The sequence below is a fragment of the Drosophila innubila genome (assembly GCF_004354385.1).
Source record: "Drosophila innubila isolate TH190305 chromosome 3L unlocalized genomic scaffold, UK_Dinn_1.0 0_D_3L, whole genome shotgun sequence".
NCBI classification, from domain to species: Eukaryota; Metazoa; Arthropoda; class Insecta; order Diptera; family Drosophilidae; genus Drosophila; species Drosophila innubila.
Window position 1 is genome coordinate 16,252,030 of NW_022995376.1, and position 19,440 is coordinate 16,271,469.

Genomic DNA, 19,440 nt, shown 5'->3' on the forward strand with positions numbered 1-19,440 from the left:
AAACTACAACATGCAACATGAAATTCAATTTGCATTTTTGACATGTGAATTAATAACAACATCCCCCATTAACTTTCTCTCCAGTGATTTAAACATTTAAGCAAATAATTCTATATCTATTATTTAGCTAAAATGAAATCTCGTTAGGAAAATCCCTCATTTTGTTGTGATTATAACGTTGGGCACGTGCGTCTGCCACAATCTCTCTATATATTTATTTATACATTATACTCATATTTAATTGCACTTAATCCCATCAGCATGCAGCTCTTGTTGCTGTTATTTTTGCTTTTGTTGCTATCTACGGGCATTGTGCAGTTATATTACAATAATTATGTCAACATTATTGTATAACTGAAAGCCCCACCCAATACAATCCCATTTAGTCTCAGTTGTCGCAACAATGCATTGACGATAACCGATAACAACAGGGCCAACGATAAGTTCGGCACGATAACCTGAACTTTTGTGTCATAAATTGTTCAAATTATTTTTAGGATAAAAAGAGAATGTTCTGAGGGAAATTGTGTTCTAGAAATGCCTTAATATCTTTGTAATATATATTTTTGTATACATGCTGATATTGCGATTTTGTTAAAATAACTGCATTTAGGCTTTTCATTTACATGTTAAATATTTTTGAAATTAAGTTGCAAATGCAGCGTCGTTTAATTAATCACGTTTTGTAAATTGGCTTTATAATTCTGCCTTTTAATGGGACAAACTCTGCTTCTCTCAGTTTGTGTTGCGTCAGGATCAGAATATAAGCCATAAGTCCTTGGAACACAACCTGCACAACGTGCCGCATCAAGGTCTGTTCTGCTTCCTCTTCAACGTTTTTACATTTAACAGTTACAGTTACGTGAAACACTCGCATACCTTACCATGTCATAGCTAGCTGAAAGTTCCGCCTTTACAGTTGGTTGCCCCCTCGATTTTTTTTTTTGGTATTTGTATTTCTTTATGCAACAAGCGGCTTCGTTTTGTTTGGCCAAACTGCGTCACGTTGCAACGTTTGACGTTTGTTGCGGCTGCTGTGGCTGAAATTTGCGTAAGCGAATTCATTTTACTGAGCAACGTAACAATAAATACATGGAAATTAATGTCAAACCGTTAGAGTTGCACAAGATGTGGAGCTGATGGAGGTGGGGGCAAGGTAAGCCAAGGGCCTAGGCACAGTCGTAACTTGTTGCAGGCAACGTTTTTGTGGCAAATGGCCTTTGCCATGTGAAACGACCACGTGAGGCAAGTTAAGTCCTTGCCATTGACGTTGTCCTTGGCTTACCAAACGACGATGGGCTGTTAGGTAATCATTGAACTAAGTTGACAGAGACAATTTGTTTAATTAAATTATATTTATGATTTTCTGGTTAAGTTTAGTAAAGTACGGTCCCATCGTTTAATAGTGCTAAAATTTTAAAATAAACCACATTGACTATTATCTATTTCTAAATTTAAAAAATGTTAGCTGTGAAATTCCTATTAAATTGCTCTATAAAATGATAATGTTGAAAAGTAAATTTATTTTCACTCCTCTATTTTTCCGTCTACTTGATTCCATAACATATCAGCCCACCCTCGCAATTGCAAGTTAACGCACTTTAGAAGTCAGCGAAATGAGCTGCCTTTCCAACGCTTTGTCCGACGTTTGACCTTCCTGAATTTCCCTTCTCTTCCGTTACTTTCTTTCCTTACCCACTTGCGGTTACCTTTCAATTTCGTTGTTAGTTTTTCGAATTTCGTGCTATTGCTCATCGGGTTTTTGCATAATTTATTGCATTTAGTTTTCATTCGGTCTGCCATAAATTTGGAGTCCCATCAAAATCCTTAACTGATCCCCTCCCATGCTCTCCTCTGCTTCTGGACTTAAGTGCCTGGTCAGGACATTGCCGTCGCGTGTGTACTTAATTTTAGTTTTGATTACAACTGACCAAAAGCAACGTTTTGTAGTTCGGCACGCCATGTTCTCTTCCCCCTTCTCCCTTCCCTGTATGCCCCATGGCGACCTTCAGCTACCCGCTGCGCCTTCCACTCATCGTTGCCATATAATTTCCGAAGCAAGAGCGTGGGTTTAGCTGCCTTTTTATTTTTCCGTGTGCTTTCTCTATATGCCATCGTCCTTCCGCTATTTTTATGTCTTTTCCGCATTCGTATCAAATGTCCTCTGACGCAAATTAATTAAATTATGTAATATGTAAAATGGAGTGGGAGCTGGTAGGAGGAGACAGCAGGCAATTCTACTTAACCAATTCTAAATTTAGCACAAGTCAACGCTTGATTAGGTGGACAAATTGATGCATATGAAAAGCTATTGACAAACGCACTTCATTAAGACCATTGTCCTGATTGAGGGGTTTCAATTTCCAATGAATCCTTGAAGGGTATTATTTCGTCTTTATTATGTAGACAGTTTGTTTTCGCAGTGATTGTCTTTAGATTTCATTTCAATATCAAAGGATGGAAAATTTCATTACATCACAATAAGTTTCCTAATAAAGAGTTTATTTATAGATCAGCTTTTACTGACCTGGCCTGGCTAAAAGAGAATTCTTTAAAGGATACACAATCTTTGTCGTAGAAACACATCTATTTATATTTTACTTAACTTCTCGGTCGCATCAGTAGCCTGAGTAAACTCTTTCCATTATTATATTTCTATCAGTCTAGATCTGTTGTAAATTATGGACGACTCAGAGTCTAGACAATACAATAAACAATATCTCTATCCACGTAAAACTATATAAAGCAACTAGTATAAGTTTAATTGTATTGGAAAATACATGGAGTCTTTGAGTCATCCTTGAGGGTTTATACACTAAACAAAGTTGGCGTTTTCAACATATTTATATTTATTGAATTCAACCTGTAGCATTAAGGATGATGACTGTCGGATATTTGCAACAATGTACTGTTATCTGTATTGGTAAATATGTGCATAAAAACGAAAAAATAGATTCGTTGTTTCCTCATTGCAATTGCATTGCTTTCTTATTGTTCTTATTGTTATTAACAATATTATTATTATTGTTGTGAATTGTCATCCTGTTGTCGACTGTTTGAATTGGCCAAATGCGCGTTGCAATATGATTTTCGCATTTTCTTTGTCAGGGCGTTGACAAGACGACGACGTCGAGTCGCCACACATATGTATCTGAATCTATATCTATATCTATAGCTGTGTCTATATCTGTTGGAATGAGACATTGTCCGATTGCATGCGAACTGTCGTTCAGTAGCATTGCAAGCGTTCCGTTGAACATTGTGTGGAAAATTGCCTGAGTGCGGAACTCGGGAAAATTTTCAGAAAATAAAGAGAAAAAAATTTAAAAATAAAGTACAACCAAATAATGTTATCTTTAGTGATAAGGCGTTTATTGAAGCGAGGTAGCAACTAGTTTAAGACTTGATTCAATTTAAGAATTCTATTTAATTCAATTTATAATTTCCTTTTACAGATTGCGATTGCGGCTGCGTGGACTCGTACAACGGCGGCAGCGTTGAAATTGTTAACGGCCAGGCGGCACAGGAAGCGGCAGCCCATAACGTAGTTAGCAGCAGCCTCAAGACGGCGCACGCAAAGGTTGCCACATCCGGGGGGCATGCCAATACGCAGCCCCCCAGTAAACGTTCCAGCAGCGGCGCCGATGGCGACTATCAGCTGGTCCAGCATGAGGTGCTCTACTCGCTATCTGCTGAATATGAGGTAAGTTTAACTCAATTAAAAATCTAAATTAATTTCTAACCCTTTTACTCTATTTTATTTAAGGTGCTGGAGTTTCTGGGCCGTGGCACCTTTGGCCAGGTGGTGAAATGTTGGAAGCGCGGCACTTCTGAAATTGTTGCCATTAAGATTCTTAAGAATCATCCATCGTATGCGCGACAGGGACAGATTGAGGTGTCCATATTGTCACGGCTCAGTCAGGAAAATGCGGATGAATTCAATTTTGTGCGTGCTTTTGAGTGTTTTCAGCACAAGAATCACACCTGCCTGGTCTTTGAGATGCTCGAGCAGAATCTCTATGATTTTCTAAAGCAAAACAAATTCTCCCCGCTGCCGCTAAAGTATATACGTCCCATTCTGGAGCAGGTAATTACCTTAGTTTATGTTTAATGTTGCTGCTCCCATTAAAAATATGAAAGGGAATTATAGATTTGCCGGTTTTTGTTGACAGACAATAAAACAGACTATTTTATTCAGCCTTATAAATTTTAAAATTCCATTTTTGTATGTAGATCATTTTTATTTTTAAAATTTGCAATTTCAGAACTAAAACTCTTTTTTAAATTAATTATCTTCCTTAGGTGCTGACTGCCTTGTTGAAACTAAAACAACTTGGCCTGATTCACGCCGATTTGAAGCCGGAGAATATAATGCTGGTTGATCCAGTTCGTCAGCCGTATCGTGTTAAGGTTATTGATTTTGGTAGCGCCTCGCATGTGAGCAAAACTGTATGCAACACGTATCTGCAATCACGTTACTATCGTGCCCCAGAGATCATATTGGGCTTGCCCTTCTGCGAAGCGATCGATATGTGGTCTCTGGGGTGCGTGGTAGCTGAATTATTTCTTGGATGGCCACTCTATCCGGGCAGCTCGGAATTCGATCAGATACGTTACATATCGCAAACACAGGGTTTGCCCACAGAGCATATGTTGAATAGCGCCTCAAAGACATCCAAGTTCTTTTATCGCGATGTGGATTCAACGTATCCATTCTGGCGTTTAAAAACCACCGAAGAGCATGAGGCCGAGACGAATACGAAGAGCAAAGAGGCACGCAAATATATATTCAACTGTCTGGATGATATTGGTCAGGTGAATGTGCCCACAGATCTGGAAGGTGGTCAACTGTTGGCAGAGAAAACAGATCGAAGGGAATTCATTGATCTGTTGAAGCGCATGCTGACCATCGATCAGGAAAGGCGTTTAACCCCAACGGAGGCATTGAATCACAGCTTCACGAGGCTCACACATCTGGTTGATTATGTTTACTGTAACAATGTGAAGGCCTCTGTTCAAATGATGGAGGTGTGTCGTCGTGGCGACTTCCACACGTGAGTAGCAACATTTTACCCAGGAAAGTTCTTATTATTTATATTTTGTAATCTTCATTTTATTTAGAGTACAACCCGCTCCGACGCTGGTAACCAATTTTGTGCCGAGCAGCACCGACAACATGACCTTTACCATCAACAATCAGTTGACCAGTCAGGTGCAACGTCTCGTTCGGGATGGACGTCCCACGTTAGCCTACGAGGGTCTCTATCAGATCTACGGAGGACGCAATGTGGCAAGGCAATATCCCCAGGCACGCACCGACACCTTCCAACATCAACTGGTGTCGAATATCTTGTGTCCACCTTCGTATCAGGCCATGCCCAGTCCCACCAAGCATGTGGTTGTTGGTAGTGCCAGCATGCAACCGCCGTTGCAAGTGCCACCACAGCAATATGTCAATGTGCCCGTACCCGTTTCAATGGTTGAACCCAGCTCGGGTCAACGCATGTTGCTAACGAATCGTGTGCAGGCGAGTGGCGTTGCCTGGCCACAAACTGGACGCCAGATGGCGCTAGTGCCGTCTTGGCCACAACAGGCGCCGGCTCATTCGCTAATTGTGGACTCGACGCCGCTGTTTAATGTGGAGGAGATCTATCCCAAGCATCATCTTAACTTGCCACGCAACGATCTCAAAAAGGAATCGCCGGCTCATCATCTAGCGTGAGTATTACAGCTGAAATTCAGTAATTAAATAGGCTAAGTGGACAACGGGTCAGATTGTGAACTCGAAGACGACGGTTCCACACCCGAAAAAGTATTCTTTATTATTTTTTTTTTTTGATATAGTTTTTGGTGTGTAGTTTGCCAGTTCGAGCTCTGGGTTGTTATTTATTTATTTGATGTAATTATTTGATTTAATTTTATGTAAATATTTATATTTGTTGGTACACATTATATTTTATTTAAATGTATTCGTATCTGTAAAAAAAAACTCGCTTGGCTTTTGATTTTGTTATACTTAATTATTAGTTCTTAGATCGATTAAAAATAATTTAAGGTCTATTATGTAAAACTATACTTAAAAATTAAAAATAGTAATCAATATTCTTTTTTGACATACATAAGACTTACAACGTTCAAAAATCTACTTGATTTCAAGATATTTTTACTTGATTAAAGAATACTTTTTTTTGGTAATGCATAGTTATTGTTAGTTTATTTAAATTTTTTTTTTAAGAATATAGAGCTCTGCAAGCGAATTAAATCTTTATCGTACCTATGATAACTCCCCTTATATTATGAATTTAATTGTAATATTGAATTTTTTGCACCCACAGCAAGGGCAACTCTTATCGCGTGCCGCGTCACGAGAAGAAGGAGCATCAACAGTTGTCGCCAGTGAAGAAGCGTGTGAAGGAGAGCTCGCCGCCGCATCAGCAGCGCTATCAACGTGCCGCCCATGTGTCGCCGCAGTACCACGCCCACCACAACTGCAACTACGGGGGCGGTTACGGCGCTGGCGCTGCTGGAACCCTTGTTGCCTCATCAGCATCATCAGCAAGCAGTGAGTAGACGCTGATATTAGCATAATTATAGAGTATTTTAATTAAATTTTTGTCACATTTTCAGACATTGTGAATGCGAGTGGCAGCAACTCCTCGAGTTCGCATCATAATCATGCTCCTGTGGCACATGCCCCACACGGGGGCAGCAGCAGCGCTTACAACAATGCTAGCCATCACATTGTGGTTAACAATTGCAGCGGCGGTGGTTCAGCTGTTGGTGGTGGTGCTTACCACAGCAGCAGCGGCAGCAGCCAACCACCGTTGCATGCACATCAGCCGCATGTGAAGCAACCAACAATCACCATACATGACACGCCCTCACCGACAGCTGTTGTTGGCGATGTCATCACCATATCGGACAGCGAGGATGAGGGTGCAGATGCTCCAGGAGCATCATTGGCTGTGCAGCCCGTCAAGCAGCGTGCGCATGCACAATCCCAGACGAGCAGCAGCCTCATGCAACAGCAGCAACAACAGCATCAACAACACCCACAGCAGCAGCAGCAGCAGCAACAACACTCGGGCAGCAATTCATCGCAGCATTGCCGCAGCAGCGCACAGCCGTTGCATATGCAACAGCAACAACAACAACAGCAGCAGCAGCAGGCGGTTAATTATGGTAATGCTCACAGTTCCATGTCCTCCACAACAACAACAACAAGTACAACAACAACAGGCAGCTCCAATGCCAATGCCAGCAATATTCGTAGTGCCAGCAAATGTAGTAATCAGCTGGTCGGCAGCGGAGCTAGTCATCATAGCCATCATAGTCACCATAGTCACCATAACCACAACCACCACCAAAACCACCACCACCACAACCAACAGCAACAGCAACAACATCACGGCGGCAGCAACAGTAGCAGTAACAATAATAACAATAACAGCAACAGTAACATTAACAGCAACAGTAACAGTAACATTATCAGTAACAGTAACATTAACAATAGCAGTAACAGTAGCAGTAACAGTAACAGTAGCAGTCAACAACAGTTGCCACCGCCGCCGCCGTCATCGTCGTCGCAGTTGATCCACAGTAGCAGTAGCAGTAACAGTAGCAATAATCATCATCATCATCATCATACGTCGTCTTCGTCGTCGTTATCGTCGTCGTCGTCGATGGGCGGAAGTGGAAATGGAAATGGAAATGGATTTGGTGGTGCTGCTGTCATAGACAACTGCTCGCTACAGTCACAGCAACAACAACAGCAGCAACAGCTACAACAGCAACAGCAACAACAATGCTATCAGCCAAGCTCCCATAACAACAACCACAACAGCAACAACAACAGTCATCACACCACTTCCAATTCTGCTTCCACTTCCAACCAACCACAACCACCACCACCATCTCATCACCATAACCATCATAGTCTACAGCTTAATCCTCCCATTTCCATATCCAGCACAACAAGCACACAATTTAGCACATCCCTTAACAATTCCTCCAGTCTCTGTCTTGCCCCTGTTCCCGTCCCTGTCCCAGTCCCAGCCCCAGCCTCAGTCAATGCCCATGTCCCACCTCAGTCGCATCTCAGTCGTCATAAGCCAACGCAACACGTCCATCTAGTAATTCCATGCGTTACCGTAGGTGATCACGATCCGGAGGATGCACGTCGACGTCAACATGCCGCCGTCTCTGCCGTTGCAAGCAGTCCCAAACATCAGCATCATCATCATCATCATCAGCCGCAGCAACAGCAACAACAACAAGTGGTGCAACCTGCACAGCAGACGCCGCATTATCAGCCGCAACCACAAACACAACCACAGCAGTTGCAGCAACAACCACCACAACAGCCCAACATCAAGTATGAGCCTGGACAATCGCAAAAGAAACGCATCTTGGCCATGGCACAGAACGAGTGCAACTATCAGCCACAACCACAGCCGCAGCAGGTGCAACAGCAACAACAACAACACGCACCGCCACCCGTGGCCAGTTTGCCGCATATTCCAACAAAACAGGAACCAGCCGAGTTCTATCCGGAATATGCACAACAGCAACCTCCACCACAACAACAACAACAACAATTGGACACCAAGCGCAGCAGCTGGGCAGCTAGTTCAAGTGGTTCGGCAATGCCACTGGCACATCCGAAACGTGAGGCACCTTCGGTGGCACCTGTGAGCTATGTGGCACCCGCTGTTGCACCACCGTTGGCCCACTCCAAGAGCAGCTCGAGTTCGTCATCGTCTTCGATAAGCGCTGCTGCTGCTGCGGCTGCGGCGGCTGCTGCTGCAGCTGCCAGTGTTGGGCCACCATCGTGGGGTGCACCGCAGGTTTACCGACAGCCATCGCAACCGCCGCCGGCGAGTGTGGCGGCACCAGCACCGCAGTCAGCGGCACCACCGCATCATCATCACAGCAGCCACAGTCACCATCATCATCATCAGGCGGGCACGCCGCTGGGCGGCTCACCGTCATCCACAGCCGCTGCGGCAATGTTGCAGACGGACATCTACGCACAGGGCGACATGTATCGACGTCCCACAGTCTATGTGTCCCAGGCCGCGCCCACTTACGCCTACGCGAATCGAGGGGTGGTGGCACCGCCACCTGCACACAATAGCTCCAGTCGACAGGTGAGTGCAAGCACTAAAAAATGTTATCAACTATGAGATTTCACTTATTTAATTACATGAAATTACTTCAGAAATTGTCATTTAATTAGTCAAGTAATTGCAATAATTGAAAGCTTTAATTGAAGTAATTATGTATATTATTATATTATAAATGCAATATTCACAGTGCCTATTTACATCAATATAACAAACTGAATATGTTTATCATTGATAGGTTATACCATCGCATCCGTTGCCGGCGCACATACAAATCCCGACACAATATAGCCAATTTGGGCCATTGAGTCCCGCCCAGGTAGCTGCCAGCAAGCATGCGGCGCACTTTGCGCCAACTAATATATGGTATGGAGCTGAGTAGCTTGCAGGGTGAACGGGTTGACGAGGATGGGACGAGAGGCGAGGCCAGGCGAGGCGAGCAACCACTGACAAAACAACAAAAACAACAATCTTGTTACCTATTACCACCACCATTACCATCACTCTCCACACAGCCTAGTACTTGAGTCTAGAACTTCATTGATTGATTGATTGATTGACGCTCGAGTGAGTCGAATATGCCAGATTGATGGCCTGCACAAGGCGCCAATTTAAGCTGGTTTTTTTTTCGTGTTATTTGTTCACTACTTACATTGAATCAATCGATTTGCTAATGAAATATTTTTTTTATATGCGTTTAGATCTTTTATGGCCTCGGCTGACGGCGACGACGACGATAATCCCAATAACAACAACAGCAACAACAATTGCAACACAGAGAATGATTTGCAACAGCTGCAGCTCACACAATGCTGGTGGTTTATGATGCTCATGCAACAGAGCATCATACACAACAGCAGTAATTTGCATGAAACACCTACATCAACAACAACAACAATAAACAACAACAACAACAACAACAATGTTGCACGCAGCAGCAGCAATCGGAGTCGCCGCAAACGTTAAAAAACTCGTCTGCCCCCACCCCGTTGCCAGCAAATTTTTTCTTTTAAATTTCGGCAATCTTTAAACGATTGTCGATTATATTCGATAATTCGAATTATAATTATAAAGTTTTTTTTAATTATTTGAATAAATGTAAAGCATTTTGTACACGCAGTTTGAAGTGTAAAATGCATCAAATTACATTAATACATATATGTAATTAATACATACAAATAATGCTGCATATGAGCAACAACAACAACAACCACACACACAAATATATACACATATATAGACCTTGCAACATGTTAAAGGTACTAGAAACACTTTCTATACACATGTATTTTCAAAAATTTCTCAAAAGAAAAAACAAAACCTAAAGCGTTTCATTCTGTGTGTTGTATATTTTTTATTAGAACTTCTAAGAAAATGCATACTTATAGATATATAGAAATATATATATGCATAACTATGATAAATATTATGATATGTCTAAGTACTACATATATATGTAAAACCTAATCCTAATACTAAAAAACTAAACTAATATTATACTATACTATATACATTTACATAATGCTAAATAATGCAACATATAATATGATTAATGCAACATGTTTCTGTACACAACAACAACAACAATAACAGCAAAAGCAACAACAAAAATCAACAAATACTTAGTGCAAAAAAGGCATAGACATTTTTTAGACTCTTTTTAGCAAGTACCTCAACGAATAAAATAATAAAAAAAAAACATGCAACAACAACAAACAAACAAATAATGTTATGCAAATTGCCTTTTACAACAACAAAACAATATTGTATAAATAAAAAACTTAGTGAGATAATCATTAACCAAGAAAAATGATATGATACCGCAAAAACCTTACTAGCAATCAAAGCATACATATAAATAATTACAATATTGTAGGTAAACTGTAGCGATATATCTGATATAACTGATAACTGAACATGCGATATATTATAGCTAATAATACAATATACATAGATATTTGTGTGTTTTTTTAAACCAGCCACACACACACATACGCACTCTCATAGATCTTAAACTAAGCTGAAATTCCCCACAATAGAATCAATCAAATTCTTGGGGCTTTGTACAAAAACAAAAAGTATAGATACAAACAAATTAGATGCATTGTATTTAGCAATGACTATTATTATTTAATAATGGATTTTAAAATCAGATCAGGTATCAGGTCAAGCGAATTACTTATAAACAAAAAACAAAAGAAAACAAAAATGTAATAATTAATGTTCACTTAATCGCTTTATTGTATAATTTCTGTATTTACCCCCTAAATGAAAAAAAGGTCTTGGGTTTGTCTTTTATCTAACAGACTCTGCGTTTAAGTCTCTGTTTCAATTAAAGAAAGAAATCACACGAATTATGAGAATGTTCACTAAAAGTACAAAAACGGCAAGCAATCTAGCAGTAATTGAAGAGTTATAGGCTTTTAAAATGTTTCTTATATATTATATTAGTTTTATTTCTGTATGTGTGTGCGTTCATTTCAACACTTCTAATAAACGCAGAGATTTAATTTTATACATTTATATTAATTACTTATTTTGTGTATATAAAGAAACCCTTGCTTACTATTTTATCGATATTCTATTCATACATAAATTATATACGAAATACTACATACTATCTAACTAAACATATTACATATTGTTCTTGTTAATTAGGTTTCTTAAAGTACTTTGTAGTTAGTCGTAACTTTGTCGCTATTTTTCAATTTTTTTTGTCAGTCTTCGTAATATTTTTTTGTTAGTATTTAGAACTGTGGGCACTTCCTATTACAATAATATAATACTGAAAAAAAAAACAAAAAAAAGCAAGAGAAATATAATTGAAAATCCCAAAACACACGTTTCAATGTATCAGTTTGTATGGTGAACAGGTCCGTTTTATTATTGTAATTAATATAATGTTAATGATTATTCGAACATAACGCATGAATATATGATAATTAATCAGCTGTGCACGAAATAATTGTAACAAAAGAACTAAAATTATACATACATAAATATATATATATATATACTGCAACAAGAAATGTAAGCAAACCGATCTATTTGAAAGTCTAGCATATAATTATTGTGATGTAGTTTTTAAAATCGATGCAAATACAAATTGAAAGTGTCGGAATTTTTGTCCTTGTCGTAATTAGCCAGTAACGAAATTAAAACAACAAACAAATTACAAATTACAATTACAATTACAAACTAATTATATTTCTAATGTGTAATCGATACCGTTATTAATGCGGCATATAAATATAAACAAAATAATATATGTTAACTATTTAGTACGCAAACAAAATGACTAAACAAAAAGGCAACAACAATTTTATTTTAATGTTTTCTTTTCTTTTTTATATTTTATTTTCTAAAATAACAATTTTTGTCGTAGAGAATAAATTGATGAACCTTTAATTAGCATCTAAATAGACGGTAAATATGAAACGTTAGTGTTGTGACTATACGAATAAACGTACATACATGCATATAAACGCGGTAACGATCTAGCTATAGATGATATGATATGATATGGTATATATATATATTGTATTTAAGAACAACAGCTATGGCAACTGTGGTTAGTCAAATGCAGCTGCCGCTCTTGCGATAAATTTAGCTTGCTTTTGTTTCAAACTCACTTTTTTTATATAGTTTTTGTTGTTGGTATTTTCATCAAGTTCTAAAGGTGTGTTTTTTATAAAAATTTTATGGACCATTAATAAAAGGAAATTTCGACAACAATTGCGATTAAAAAATGTCATAAGTCAATGTGTTTGATGTAAAAGCGAAAAGTGCTTCGATAACTTGGCGTTTATTTAGTTGTTTTCCTTTTATATATATATATATATACCTATATACATACACATAAAGTATACACTATTATTAATTAACTAAAAATATTATAATAAAATAACTGAACAAGTTAATGGATAATAAACTCTTCAATTTCTACTCAATGTTTTTAGAGAAGCAACAAAAGAAAAACCAAGAACGCTTTAAATGTAACAAAAACGAAACGTTAATAGACTTAAAAAAATATGAAAAGATAAAGATGAAGAATGGAAAAGGTATATAAATTACATTCACTAACAAAACTAAATTACACACAGACATGGACATAGACATATACATATATATCGTTTGTATTTAAGAGAATTACATTTTAAAAATCAGCAATGTTTTAACTGTGTAGCCTTAAAATCAATTTACAAACAAACTTTAAACACTATCTATGTATAACAATAACTATCATCTATTATCTATACTTAAAATATGATATGATAGCAGATCGATCGTACAATATTTCTATGTATCAAATAGTTGATTTGCCTTTACTTTTACTTGTATGATTATTCAATTATGTTTAATACGTAAAATTTTAATTTGTGACTTTTAAATTGTATTTTACTTACTGACACACACACACACACATGCACTCAAGCATAATTTTTATATTGTATACCATATAAACATAGCCACAACATGCATATACTACATAACTTACTATTATCATAAATGATTATAATATATTTACTTATGTCCTAAATCCAAACCATAAATACATATATCTATTATTATCGAAAGCATATTTCTTTGGTTTTTTCTTATTATTTTCATATTATTTCATTCTGCTAGAGATAATTCAAGACGCTAATCAAAAGTTAAATCGAAATCAAGAACAACAACAACAAATACAACATATATCCCACCAAATTAATTTTAACAAATAAATAGGGGCAAAACAATTAAATAATAATATATATTTATCAAATGAATATTGTGCAATATAAGTACTTATAATTATGGTATATTATTATTATAATTATAATTGTTTTTAGCATTTTCCTTCGGTCCTTCTGGGTAGATTCCTTTGACTTATCGATGCCCTAGCTGCAGCTAAACACAATATTTTAATTTAGTTAATGGTAAATCAGGTTTCTGTAGTTGCCAATAGATTGTTAAATAATAATTTCAAGAAACAGAATCCCAGTACTCTATGGGGAACTTTCGATGTCAACTTACGGATACAATCCTGAAAGTATGCTAAAAAAAATTTGGATCGATTGTATCGAACATGGAAATATAAGTTGTTTGACCAATTCAAAGACGAACAATTAATGAGCTTTTATAAATAATTTGTCGCTTTGGAATGTGTTTCATACGCAAGTTATGTGCATTTATCAAGCAATGAGATAACCACGAAAACAAGAACAACAACAAATACCAATAATAATTTATTAAGTAAATGCCACGTAAAAATAATTACGATTAGTTAGTGTTTAAAAAACAAAAAACAAATCAAACGAAAAACACAAATAAATTTTTGGATTCGTCGTATAATGAAATGCATGGATCGAAGCGATTATAAACAATTGACGCTGACAAACAAGATTGATAAGAACCCGTCCATAATTAGATTTTGTTTGTTTAACAACAACCATAAAGAAACCAAATGGAGAACTGGTAAAATCGAATTCCAGGATTCAAAACGGCTCTCTAGACACATAGATAATACTTAGTCGGCGGGTAAATCTATTAGAATAAATTCAATAAAATAGTTATACACTTTAAAATATATAGAAGCTCTCTCTCTTCGTGTTTCTTTCGACTTCAATTCCACTTAACTAGCTAAAAAGAAAATAAAACACTTAAAATTGTGGCTCGAATTGATATTAGATGTTTTAAATAACTAAAAATTAAACAAACACAAAAAATTTAAGTACGATATATTTATACATATACACAAAGAAAGAAAGCAAAATACAAATACATATTAAAAACAAAATAAATATTATAAATATATACACTATATTTTATTAAATACAAAATATTTCGAAAGATTAAACATAACCAAAAGATAAAATGTTGATGTGTGAAATTTATAAGACTAGCATATTTCCTACCTAACAAAATAAATTAAATTAGAAGAAACGAAAAACGAAACAATATACGTTATATTGAGATATATATACAAATATGATAACTAATATAAACTAGCAGCTAGAGCTGAAATCATACGCATTCTCACGATTACAACTAAGATAAAAGATATTGAATTTAAACAAGCGTCTAACAAATTGATCGTACCTTTTTGCTGATTTAAATGACAAAATATAGAAAGTAACACGTATATATATATACACGTATGTATTAAAACAATATGTTTTAAATGAGTATACATACATATATATATTTAATAGCCAGTAACAAATGCAAATAGATGATGACACTTTAATGGAATTTACTTTTTATATACAATTAAAATACATATATGTATCGCATATTGTATCTGTATGTGTATGTGCGCGTATGTGTGTGTGTGTATTTTATATAGTATTAGTGACATCGTGCGCAGTTTCAGAAGAAATAAATGATGAATTTAAATATTGTATTTTTATATGCGAACTCAAATCTATAACAATAGCCAATAGACCGTAGTTAATAACAGCGCCTCAAGCAGGCATATTATTAATTAAATTATTAACTAAAGAAAAAAATCGAAGATCGAACAGAGAAATAATACCAAAGACAGATAATCAAAGCGCGCACATAAGAATTTAGTCTTAGGATAAACAAATAAAGGATAATGGATATGATCTTTCTTTGGGCACCAAGTCATTTGCATAACTACCAAACCATATTATGTGTACTATCTATACAGATCTTTTCCACATTCCATTGGCCTATCAAGAAGATATTGATAAGTTAGTGAATTTTTGGATAGAACTGCATATCTCCTTATAGCATGTACCTAAAATTAATCCTTAATTAACCAAAAAGACGAGACGAGTTTCGATGAAAGAATTTAGCTTTTTAAGTGCTTGGGTTAGACAACGAATTGCCGGGCAGATCGGGGCGAATCTAGCATGAACATGTACATTCCCTTAGGCTCCTACTTCCCCGCCTAAACAGATTAATTAATAAATAAATGATTATTAAATAATTTCAATCACCAACGATGTTGCTGGCGATCCTTAAATTAATGTAGTTTGTTGGATCGTCACCAGCTAACCCCACATACATATGAGATGATGAGATTTATTGTGCCGTGTTACACCTACTCATAAAACTAACTAAACAACTAACTTAACTTACTAACTACACGATTAACCAATTCATTTTTTGTATCTCTTAATGTGTACTGAATGTTTTTACTTGGTGTCCTTTTTAAACAAACGAGAGAGAGTCTTAATCTAAGCGTTCAAGTAAATGAAAATGGAAAAATGAAAAACGAATAATGAAATACTTATATCAAAAACCAAGCACACCGATACATTTAGCATTGTATATGATATGGATATGGAATATGAATACGATAAGCGTTAGTTGTATGCAAATCAAATAAAAACAAAAAAAAAACCAAACAAACAAAAACACAAAAACATATATATACTAACTAAAGAGTTATACTTAACTTATTCAGATAATATGCGTACCTTTTTAAGAAACTAATTCAATGTTAAATAACAATTGTGAAATCTTTAATAGCAAAACGAAATGATAATTAATATTACTTAAAACATAGAGAGTACTTAACTACTTATACTATTTGGGAGTACACCGTCTCAAGACCAAACAAATTGTAACACAATGAGCCGCAAATTTGTATTTATATGTAATTACCCGATAACCCCCCAAAATAACACCCCCGAACCCAAGCGCAAACCAAAAACCAATAACAATCGAGTTCCGATTTCAAAGCTAACGTTAAAGTAAAGATAAAGATAAACCCAAACGCGTTTAGATAATTGATAATATGATTAAGAACTTTTGACTTTTATGGCTGTTTAGAGATTTTATAATACATATACTAATTATATATATACGAATATAAACAAAAGAAATTTTTTCGTAAATTATTTATTTACATACACATACAAAAATTACACAAACAAACATATATGTGAATGTACTCATCACACACTCACACGCATAGAGAAATCCATTTTTTGTGCTCCGTAGTAAGAGATCGAAACAGGTCTTAACCTTATAGCGGGTGCTACGGAGCAGTCCCCGACCTTTAACTATATTTATCTCACTCACACACATACTCACACTCTCTTATTCTGTATGTATCTGGTTTTCGGCAAACTCTGGCATGATAAACCCTCCGCTTCAACGATCCTCTAGCTGATCGAGAGCGTTTTTTTGTAGCGATTAGAGAAAAAACAAACGAAAATTGTGAAATTTAGTGTCTTTACACTTTAAAGAGTATATACAAAAAAATGGAAACTTAACTAAGTATAATTGAATGTAGATGGCGAAAAGGCCAATAATCGTATAAGCATAACTCACACACACACATACACGGAGAGAAACAGTGCATATACATTCACAATTACACAGATACGAAATACGTTTACATACAAATGCAAAACAAAATTATGATACATGATACTCGTACATATGCCTAAAAGGATAAACGTGTAGTAATCTACGACAACAAGAACAACAAACATTACAAATAAATGTCTATATATTATGTATATGGAAAATATAAAATACAAAAGAATAAAAAAAAAAATCCAAAACAAAAAAAAAACCAAATATAAAAAAAAACTAAATTATAAAAGGATAAACAAATTGTGTTTTTATTGTAAGAGGAAAATAAATCTTGAAGGACTTCAAAACTATCTCAGATACTTAGCATACTTTAGGGATTACATAAAAGAAAAAAAAATATTTTTACATTTTTATAGAAGTCTTGTGTTGGCGAAGATATTACAAAGAATTAAGAATATTTACGTAGTTTTTAACGAATGTGTTTTCCTCTTTTAAATATATGTGCAACGGATTTAAGGAAAAAATCTCTATAGATTAGTAGACGCTGTGATTGGTTATAGATTTGTTGTACAAATTTCAAATCTTTTTAGTTTCCTTACATTAGAGTCAAGTAGGAAAATCAAAACATTTATTGAGAAAATTTTTACTAACGATATTTTTACCATTAGTTGCATTAAGTGAGTAACCTTCCCCCACCTCAGATAGCATATGAAATCATATCATGTATATGTCTGCAGATATTTGGACCATGGGACAAACACTATCAGAACCAATTACTAGCAAGGATTCGGCGCGCTGTGAAAACTCCGCGTTCCTGGTTGGCAGCAGCTGCATGCAGGGATGGCGCATTGAAATGGAGGATGCCCATACTCATATACTCTCCTTGCCCGACGATCCGGGTGCAGCCTTCTTTGCGGTCTATGATGGTCACGGGGGTGCTGCGGTGGCCAAGTTTGCTGGCAAACATTTGCATAAGTTTATTACCAAGCGGCCAGAGTATTTTGGCAGCTCCGTGGAGTTAGCCATGAAGCGTGCATTTCTGGACTTTGATCGGGAGATGCTTCATAATGGCAGCTGGGGCGAACAGATGGCCGGCTCCACGGCCAATGTGGTGCTGATCAAGGACAGGCGACTGTATTGTGCCAATGCGGGGGATTCCCGTGCCATTGCCTGCATTGGAGGCATGATGAAACCACTGTCTGTTGACCACAAGCCCAGCAATGAGTCTGAGGTCAAGCGTATTTTAGCCGGCGGTGGCCATGTGGAGAACAATCGCGTCAATGGCAATTTGGCATTGTCTCGGGCCCTGGGAGATTTTATGTATAAGCGGAATGCTAACAAGAAGCCAGAGGAACAGATTGTCACTGCCGATCCGGATGTGGTGGCCTGTGACATTACCGATGATTGGGAGTTCGTTGTGATTGCCTGTGATGGCATCTGGGATGTGATGAGTAGCAGCCAAGTCGCCGAATTTGTACGTGAACGTATCGCCAACGGAATGCAACCAGATCTCATTTGTGAGCAGATGATGAACTTTTGCCTGGCACCCAATGTCTACAATTATGGTCTGGGTGGTGACAACATGACCGTCATCGTCATCTGTTTCCTACACAACAAATCCTACGATGATTTGGTAGTTCGTCTTGGCGGATCTAAGAAACCCCATCTTGAGTCTGGCGTTGGCGACATTGCTACTGTATGTAAGGTATGAAATCTCTAAACTAATCCACAATCGCAATCTTCTAATGACTGAATCTCTCAGAAAAAACTGAACAAACCCAATAACAGCAACTGCAATCTGGATAATGCTCGATAGAAAATACCTACACTGTTTATTTGTTTATCGTTTCTTATTTTTGGCACACAGTTTTTCTATAGCTAGTTTAATCTCATACCGACATTCGTATACCTTAAAAATCATTTGACAAAATTGTCTCGCAGGAGATCGTAAATTTTTTTTTTAGCCCGTTTGACAATTGACTTCAAATTCAATTGAAATACATATATGCTGATTAATTCATTTAGTTAAATTTAAATA

At 36.7% G+C, this 19,440-nt stretch overlaps 2 protein-coding genes across 2 annotated transcripts in view; both read left to right on the top strand.

Moving 5' to 3' along the window:
• LOC117788979 (homeodomain-interacting protein kinase 2) overlaps positions 1–12,430 on the top strand; it is a 38,382-nt gene extending 25,952 nt beyond the window's left edge. Inside the window, exons 3-11 of the mRNA XM_034627938.1 lie at positions 3,456–3,703; positions 3,767–4,087; positions 4,303–5,054; positions 5,122–5,718; positions 6,336–6,562; positions 6,628–7,182; positions 8,155–9,149; positions 9,364–9,692; positions 9,827–12,430. Coding sequence (XP_034483829.1) covers positions 3,456–3,703; positions 3,767–4,087; positions 4,303–5,054; positions 5,122–5,718; positions 6,336–6,562; positions 6,628–7,182; positions 8,155–9,149; positions 9,364–9,507 — 3,839 coding nt within the window. The 3' untranslated portion in view covers positions 9,508–9,692; positions 9,827–12,430. The remainder of the gene's footprint in view (positions 1–3,455; positions 3,704–3,766; positions 4,088–4,302; positions 5,055–5,121; positions 5,719–6,335; positions 6,563–6,627; positions 7,183–8,154; positions 9,150–9,363; positions 9,693–9,826) is intronic.
• Positions 12,431–17,972: 5,542 nt separating this feature from the next.
• On the top strand, positions 17,973–19,422 carry LOC117787516 (probable protein phosphatase 2C T23F11.1). Its single transcript, XM_034626063.1, has 3 exons — positions 17,973–18,079; positions 18,140–19,107; positions 19,165–19,422. The coding sequence occupies exons 2-3, from the start codon at positions 18,151–18,153 to the stop codon at positions 19,216–19,218; spliced, it is 1,011 nt and encodes a 336-aa protein (XP_034481954.1). The 5' UTR covers positions 17,973–18,079; positions 18,140–18,150; the 3' UTR covers positions 19,219–19,422.
• Positions 19,423–19,440: the final 18 nt, after the last annotated feature.